Raw genomic sequence first — 9,211 nt, forward strand, 5'->3', positions numbered from 1 at the left:
TCTTCTCCCTTGAACCTCATATATTGAGTCAAATTCAGACCATTTAAATTTTGTAACATCTCTCATATACTTCCTTTTAAGACTACTCACATGGACCCAACCCTATTAAGGACCTCATCACTTCTTTTCCATATTATTATAATGACATTATAACTAATAGTCTTGTTTTTTTCCTATCTCTGCTTTCTCCAATCCATCTTTCTCATGTTGTAGTTGTTCAGTTATCTTCAATTTCACATCTGACTCTTTGCACTGTTTTTGTTTGTTTGTTTGTTTTTTGTTTTTTTTTGGCAAAGATACTAGACTGGTTTGACATTTCCTTCTCCAATTCATGTGACAGTAGAGAAAACTGAAGCAAACAGGATTAAGTGACTTGCTCAGGGTCACACAGCTAGTAAGCATCTTGAGGTCAGATTTGAACTTAGAAAGAAGAGCATTCCTGACTCCAGACAAAACATTCTACCCACTGTGCTACCCAGCTGCCCATCCTTCATATAGCTGCCAAAACAATTTTCATAAGCAGATCTAACCATGTCATTTCTTTGCACAAAGCTTTCAGTGGCTCCTTGTTGCCTATAGGATAAAGTACAAATTCAGTTTGGTTTATGTCTTGTTTACAATCCAACTCCAGTCTTCCTTTCAATCCTTATTTTTCACTTTCCTTTTGTTAATGCTCTATATCTAGCCAAACTGGGTTACTAACTGTTCTTTGAAGTTAACATCCCATTTTTCCCTCTCTGTATAGAATGCATTTCTTCCTCAGTTCCTTCTCTTGTTTCTAGGCTCAGTTTGGTAGATGTCTCCTCCCTATTCTTCTTCTTCCTTCCCTCCTCATCCAAGATGAAAACATTCCCTTCTTTTCAAAAATTTCCTAAAGCACCTTGCATCTCTCCTTTGCCCCATCATGCCCTACCATGTATATATATGGGTTTATGTATGTGGATATATTGACATATTTAATTCTATTGATATTCATTTAGAAATTTGTTTACATTTTATACTTATAAATTTAATTATATTTACATATTATTTACATAAGATACTTTGACATAAAATATATGAGCTGTTTATATATTTATATGTATTTATAAATATTTATATATGTGTATATACATACATATATTATATCCTTCATAATAGAAGATGAATTCTGAGGATGAAGGATGTTCTTTTTTTGTCCATTTTTTAATTTAAATTTTAAAAATTAATTTTATAATTATAACTTTTTTTTGACAGTACATATGCATGGGTATTTTTTTAACAACATATTCCTTGCACTCACTTTTGTTCCTAATTTTCCCCTCCTTCCCTCTACCCTCTCCCCTAGATGGCAGATAGTCCCATACATGTTAAACATGTTAGAGTATATCCTAGATACAATATATGTATGCAGAACCGAATTTCTTGCTGCACACGAAGAATTGGATTCAGAAGGTAAAAATAACCTGGGAAGAAAAACAAAAATGCAAACAGTTTACACTCATTTACCAGTGTTCCTTCTGTGGGTGTAGCTGATTCTGTCCATCATTGATCAACTGGAAGTGAATTAGCTCTTCTCTATGTTGAAGATATCCACTTCCATCAGAATACATCCTCATACAATATCATTGTTGAAGTGTATAATGATCTCCTAGTTCTGCTCATTTCACTCAGCATCAGTTCCTGTAAGTCTCTCCAAGCCTCTCTGTATTCATCCTGCTGGTCATTTCTTACAGAATAATAATATTCCATAACATTCATATACCACAATTTACTCAACCATTAGATGGAGAATGTTCTTTTAAAATCTTCATACTATCCATCACTTAGTGTTTTGCATGTAGTAGGTGCTTTAATTGCATTCAACATTGAAGAGAGCTTGTGTGTGATAAAGAGACTGTGTGTGTATACATGTGTGTAGGTAAGTGGGGAAGAGATGAAAGAGAGTATGAGAGGAGGAAGAATATGTATGGGATGGGAGAAAAGTATGTAGGAAGTGAGACAGAGAGATGGCAGAGGGGAGAGTGCACAAGCTGTTGGAGCACCAAAGAGTGAACACTGTGGAAGCCTCCATATGAAGCCATTTCAGATCAGGGAAGCAGTAAATTTGAACACCTACAGGCAAATTTTCTAATGCATCAGTAGTTAAGCATTACATTTGTGGAACTGTTTCTTTTTTCCCCTTAAGCTTGTTTTATTGTTATCTTTTGTTTTTATATCACTTTTATTTCCCAATATATCTGCCCTCCTGTGCTCCCCATCAAACACATTCTTTGTTGTAAAGATAAAAAAAGAAGGAACAAGCAGTTCGGCAAAACCAACCATTGCATTAATTGCATCTGACAGCGTGTGGAATATTCCATCTCTGAGGTTGTAGTCCCCCTTCACCCCACCCAAAGAAGGGAGGGAGGTGCATTTTTCTCCACTGTGGAGGCCAAGCTTGATGATAATTACATTGCATTCAGTTTCCACTTGATGCTTTTTCCATTTTCATTGTTGGAGCCATTTGCACAACTAATTCCAAATGTTACCAGCTCTTTTCAGATTCACTAAGCCCCATTCACTGTGTGCATTCATATGAATGTGCATGTTTATATATGGCTTAACATAATAGAATCATGCCAACTGTAAATTTCTTGACTCAGTATTTGGGAAAAGAATGCTATGCTTCCACTCAGTCAATCAACAAGTATTTATTAAGCGTTTACTTGCCAAGCCCTGGGCTAGGTGCTAGGGATATAGATACAAAAAAAAAAAAAAAAAAAAAAAAAGAAAGAAACAATTCTTACTTATAAGAACTTTATGCTCCAAAGGGGAAGATAGCAATAACATAAAACTTATGTGGCATAAATATAAAGTTAATAATTACAGATGTGTGCACAGTGGTTAAAAATAAGATGGTTTGGGGGAGAGAGTACTCAAAGTTGGAAATCAGGAAAGGCTTCATATAATTTATGAACTTCAGTTTAAAGGAAGAAAGGGGCTCTGAGGCTGGGGTAAGGAGGGAGTACATTTCAGGAGGGGAAAGATCAATGAAAAGGCATGGGAATGAGATAGAGAGTGTCTATAGAAGAGTTCAGAAAGGGGAATAAATGTACAGTGATGCCGAAAATTTAGCTTGGAACCAGGTTGCGTGGGGATTTTAAATCTTAGCACTTCTGCTAAGACATTATCTTGGAGACATTAGAGTAGGGAAGCCACATGGTCAGACCTATATTTAAGGAAAAACTTTGACAGTCTGAAAGATGGATTGAGGTGGTGGGAGAATTGAGGGAAAATTGAAGCAGGGAAACCTGCTGTTGCGATAGTCTAGACTAGAGTTGACCTAATATGGGTAGCTGGGTGAGGGGAAAAAGCCAGGAGGGGCAGTGAAGGCCAAAATGGCATGATTTGGCAACTGATTGGCTCTGTGGGGTGAAAAAGAGTGAGGAGTTGAGAGTAAAACTAAGATTGTGAATCTCGGATCCTGCAAGGAGGATGGAACTTTCTACAGGAGGCTGGAAGTTTAGAAGAGGGGAGGGGTTATGGGGGAAAGAAATCAGTTTAGATTTCTTGAGTTTAAGACATCTGGTTTGAAATGTTAGGAGTGCAGAATTTAAGTTCAGGGAAGATACCCTAAAGATAGAGAGGTGATTAAAATAGATGATATTGAAATTCATCAGTATAATTGTTGTTATATCAACTTCTCTGCCTTTTGCCCTTGAATTAGGGAAGGGAGGAGAAATTATAGTTGCCAACTGAGGGATTATTTTCCAGAGTCTCATCATGAAACTAAACCCCACTGGGTTGAGAGTAACAGCTATTGTAGGATCAATGGAGTTCTTGTTTCCATTGTTCTTTTTGTTGTTTTCTTCCAGTTTGGAATTGCCAGTATCATCATCTCATGACAGGAATAACCTGGAAATAAATAAGCACCAAAGAACAAATACCAGAAAAGAGAAGTGTTTAGATTTAGCTTCCTTCTTTGTGTTCCCTTAAATGAATACATGAATGGAATTAATGAAGATATCTCACTTGAAGGTTCTAATCTCAATCTTTTTTTTTTTTTTTAAACTAGGTAAAAACCACTTTTCTGGAGTTGGGGCACACCATGGAAAATCAGTCAGCCATAGAAAACCCTGCTGGACCCTGAAGTGTGAAAGGGAGGGTGGAAGTCATCATCTCTGAAGCATTGATACCAAAACAAATATTCCCGCTGACTCCAGGACCTTATTTATAAACTGTTCAGCAGCAGGCGGGCCTGTGTTGAACTTCTGTGACAAAATGTCAGAATTAAGCTCTTCATTTCCAAACCACTACCTTAGGTTAACCTGTGTCAGTCCTTTGAATGTCTCTTTCAAATGCCACCAGTCTCCAGTTCTCTCTTCTTAAAGAGGTTCTTTAATAAGGGGGAAGGGTAGAAACTATTTTTTCCTTTTCTCATTTTAAAGCACATTTCTGCAAGATGAGACTATTAAAAAAAATACAACCAGATCCCAACACTAAAAAAAAACAAAAAAAAAAAATTGAACTCTATAATTTAGAATTAGATGCTTTTTCTTGTCTGACTCTTGAGTCTCAAGATCTGAGGTTGTACCAACCTCTTGGCTGCTTTAAATTCCAGCCACTTGCCTTAATCTTTTGGTGAGTGTGTTTAATGGCAAAGCAGATTTCAACAACGGTGGCTAGTGGCTCTGTGCTAAACCAGCCTTGCTAGGATCGTGTGTTTGTATGCGGCCGACTTATTGGTGAAGAAAATTGTGATTGCTTGCTACTGATTTTGACAATTGCACTAGCCCCTACTGAATCATGCTGTTCCTCATGCTCCAGTGGAGCTGATTGGTGTCTGAAATGAAGTAGTTTTTGTTAGGCTTATTATTATTATTATTATTATTTTTAAGGAGTGTGAGTTCAACAGAATTAGGCTTGGCTGGTTTGAAAAGAATTGTGGATTTCAGGAAAAAAATTATATTTTTATGATTTTTCCTCCTCTGCTGGGAAAATAAAACACCAGGCAGCTTTTGGTTTGTGTAAAAGTTTGTGCCATTTTTCTTCCTCTGATTTTGCCACAGCTGTGTTTGTGTGTGTGAGCGTATGTGTGTGTTTTCAGTTGCCTGAATTTAACTGAGTGGCAGTTTGGACTGCTGAGAACAGTGGCTGTATCAGAAGTAAATTCGGAACTGGAGAGAGAACATTTTTTCATCAAACTGGAAATATCCCTGTCACTTTGGGTGATGAATCTCATTTTACTGAAAAGTATTCATCTATTTTTTTGTTTCCTCTTATACTTCAGGAATTATGAGTTTAGGCAATAAGTATTTCTCTTCAAAATTAGATTTACATCATTCACAAGGATTGCAGAGCTCATAACTTTAGAAGTATGTGCATATGTTGATTGCCAGTCACCCAGAAGTGACTGAATTTGCCTTTCCTTGATCATTGCACTAAAGTCTTATTAGTGACACGTTTTGAAACCCAGGGAATTAGATCTGACTTGAATTATTTTTTTTCTCCCTTCTCTTCTTTTCCCTTTCTTTCCTTCCCCTCTCCTGTTTTCTCTGTTTATTCTATGTAGTCTTTCTGGATCTTCTGGACCTATTTCTCTTACGCTTTGCAAGTTATTATAAGTCTGTACTATTAAAATATTTCTCTTACTCCCTGGGAAGGTCTCATAGTTCCTGAGGCTTTCCGTGTTTTGGGGCTCTTGGGACATTCACAGACCTTTTTTTATACAGCAGAGAGAGTGCTTTGAATATAGCAATCTATGAAGACTCCTTCTAAGAATACCTCTTTGTACTGCCATAGCATTTTGAATCAAACCAGAAAAGCTTTGTAGCTATTGAAACCAACATACAGTGCCTCTTGGACCTTTGCCCTATGCATTGGCTCCATATGTTGACCTTTTTTCTCCCCCCCTCCTTTTTTTTGGCCATCTGCTAAAAGGGGTGGGAATATGAACAGAGAGGGATATGGTTATTCCATATCTCTCGAAAAATGCAATCAGCCAGAGTGCTGACTATAAATGACACCTTCCTATTTACCATCTGCTCCTTTTGTACCTTTTAACTGGAACTGTGCTGATACACTGCCTTTAAAATATCTCTTTTCCTTTCTCCCTCCTCTCATTCCATTTGCAAGATGGGCCAAAAAACTGGATTTTCTCCTTTATGAACTGGGTATCAAAATTAAGTTTTTGGAATTATTAATGATTTCTGAAGCAGGTCAACATGGATGATCCTTTAAATTCTTAGAGGAATTTTTGAACTATAGGCATTTAGGTGAAGCTTTGGCTGAAACTATTTTTTGATAGTGATACTTTTTTGAAACAGAACATGGTACCTTTTTCTCTTAGAGAAGTGGCTGATCCTTTTTAAGGATATTTATTACAAAGCTTTATCAGCATCAAGTTCATTGGATGATTCCACAAACCTGGTAAATTGCCAAAATAACATCAAAAAAAGATGTTTAAACATAACATGGTGATGGGGAAAATTTGTTTTTACTTTTAATTCACATGGTCCTGGTGAACAAATTTTTAACAACTTCCTCTCCTGATGTATGATGATGAAAGGCCCTTTTAATGATAGACAGTTTCTTGGGAAGACCTTTGTATTTCTTTAAAGATTATGTGCCAGCCTTATTAAAGTCTCTCACCTTTGACCTGAATTAAACTTTCTGATATTGCTATTGCTCATCATTTCATATGTACGTGTGTGTGGGGTATGTGTGTGTGGTATGTGTGTGTATGTATGTATGTATGTATGTATGATAAGGATAACAATGACATTCTGAGCAATAGTGAGAATTTAGAAGCAGCTCTTTTCTAAGTTGGGGTATTTTAAACCTAAATATCTCAGACCTAGTGTTTGGTCCTGTACTTAAGAGATTCTGCTCAACCTGTAATAACTAAGGCAGGGACATTTTCTTCTCTGAAAAGTTTCTCTTATACTGGTCTATATATACATTCATGGATAAGCTTAAGAGGAGGAAGAAAAGCTTGTTCTGCAGTCAACTTTATTGATCGACTGAACCACAGATAGAAAATGACTTTTTCTGATTGTCCTGCTTGCATTTCACTTGGATAATGAATAGTGAATTGGGAAAGTGTCCTTCAGCATACATCTTTCCAATAAAGAAGATAACATTTTTTTTTTTTTATTCCTCGCTATACTATGGAAAGCCCAAGTGGAAGGCAGAAAAGATTATGACTCAACTCTTATCACCTCTTCCTTCTAAGTGGAGAGCATATTGAAAAGGTGATGTTAGGATTGATTATTCTGTAACTTAGTGTTGGGGAGGAGGAAGGGATTGTAAGAATGTTTTTAAAATGACAGGCTTCAATTTTTAACTCTAAAGGACTCTTGGAAAAAGCCTTGAGTTTTATTGTCAAATTTCTTTGATAAAATGCTTACCTTTTAGACAAAACTTTTCACCAAATAAAAGTCAAACTGGCTGGTTGGCAGAAGAGTGGCTCCTGGTAGCATTATTAATCTACATTTGTCGAAAAATGAATTGTCATCCAAATACTTTATTATTGAGACTTGAATATTTGTATTGGGTTAAATATGGGCAGGAGGAAAAAAATGGGGCTCTCGGGTTTCATATAGCAGAACCAAGAAATTTAAGCCATCTTGAAAGTGTTTTATCAGAGGATTAAAAAAAATTCTATGTGGTATTTAGATCAACAGTTGATAATTGCTGACAAATTTTGGAAGACTCTTTCCTGTTACAGTTTAACTGCTTGAATCAGTTGAATCTGTGCTTTTGGGAAAAACAACAACTGAGGCCTGGAGAAGTGGCTCTATCAGAAACTTGGGTCCAATTACTGCTTCATACTGTGCTGTATGTTAACTACTTCATACTGTGTTGATGAAAGAAAAATTCTTCATTTTTATTGAACAGAGAATTTAGAGTTTATGAGCATTTGATGTGAACTCAGTAATATGTGTTGTATAGGATTTTTTTTTTAAATGGAGACTCTTAAGTTGCATTATCTTTTGTAAATGATTGAAAGTGAATGGTCATGGTCTTTTTGAATGATTTGTCATTAACCACTTCATAGATGTAAGGTATTTTCTTGAAGTCTTTTGTATTGCAGAGTACCAATATACATATACTTTAAAAAGTGTCTCTGTATTTGCTGCTATTTTGTGTGCATTGTCTTTCACTTGCTTCCACAGTAAGTTTATGGCAAAGGGTTTATACCTTTCTTCTGTCCCCATCTTTAATTTTTCTGGGAATAGAGAACAAAACAGTATAGATGGCACACACCAAGATGTAACTTTCCTGGTGGAACTAGGTCACTTTTTAACTTTTTTTTTTTTTTTTTTTTTTAAAGCTTACTAGATGATTTAATGAGACTAGAGGGAAAATTGCCTTTTTTTTTCCTTAAGGCTATCTGCTATAAGATGGGATTCTAATGTTCTTATGTCATTCTGCTGAGATGTCCTACTATTAATAAAGAAGAGTCATATGAAGGCCCATTTTAAGAAATTTCTTTTCCCTGAAGGAAAACTCATTTTAGTTTAGAGTTCTTTATTTTTTGGACTGGGAGCAAGTAGGAGATAGGGGAGAATTGCCTACAATCCTCAGCATGGCTATCACTCTTTGCAAGAACTGAGGCATGTTTCCATCTTCTGGTTTGACAGACTAATAATTTTCTTGTTTGTTTGATTTGTATGTTTCCTGAAAGGTTTTTTTTTAAAGGCTGCTAATAACTAATAAACAGTTATTCTGGGGTGCTATCATGACATTATGAATAGATATTTCTTCAGAATTAGATCAAAGGGTTTGGGGGGTTTATTTCTCTCCTTTTTGTTTTATAGATGAAATTTGTTTTGCCTCAACCTTTGCTCTGAACCTAGCATTGTTTCTTTTGTAATAATCTTGTTTTGTATGACACAACATACCAAGAATATCATTCATATAATTTGTTTTGACAAAAGTCTTTTGTTTTTGTGGTGTTTCATTCCTCACCTTGCACTAAAGATTTCCCAAAGGATTTGATAAAGCTTCACTTATCTCCCCTTACTAAAGTAGGAAACCCAATCTATGATACAAGGCTTGGAAACTTCATAGAATAAAAATGGAAAAGAAGAATAGAGACAAATAGGTATACCATAAAATAACTAATGGAAGGGAATAATAGCATTTTTATTCAAGAAGTGCACTTAGGGATGTATTATGCTGCTTCAGGCATCTTATTACAAGTAACTAAAGGAGAACTTATGCAGTCTCAGATTTGTCATTCACC

General features: G+C 35.9%; 1 protein-coding gene across 2 annotated transcripts in view; it reads left to right on the forward strand.

Moving 5' to 3' along the window:
* The window catches only part of FAM174B (family with sequence similarity 174 member B), a 34,811-nt gene extending 26,725 nt beyond the window's left edge, over positions 1–8,086 (forward strand). For both annotated transcript variants that reach the window (XM_074295078.1, XM_074295079.1), the window contains exon 3: positions 4,037–8,086. In XM_074295078.1, coding sequence (XP_074151179.1) covers positions 4,037–4,040 — 4 coding nt within the window. In that variant the 3' untranslated portion in view covers positions 4,041–8,086. The remainder of the gene's footprint in view (positions 1–4,036) is intronic.
* The last annotated feature ends 1,125 nt before the right edge of the window (positions 8,087–9,211 follow it).

The sequence above is a fragment of the Sminthopsis crassicaudata genome, chromosome 2, assembly GCF_048593235.1.
Source record: "Sminthopsis crassicaudata isolate SCR6 chromosome 2, ASM4859323v1, whole genome shotgun sequence".
Taxonomy (NCBI): domain Eukaryota; kingdom Metazoa; phylum Chordata; class Mammalia; order Dasyuromorphia; family Dasyuridae; genus Sminthopsis; species Sminthopsis crassicaudata.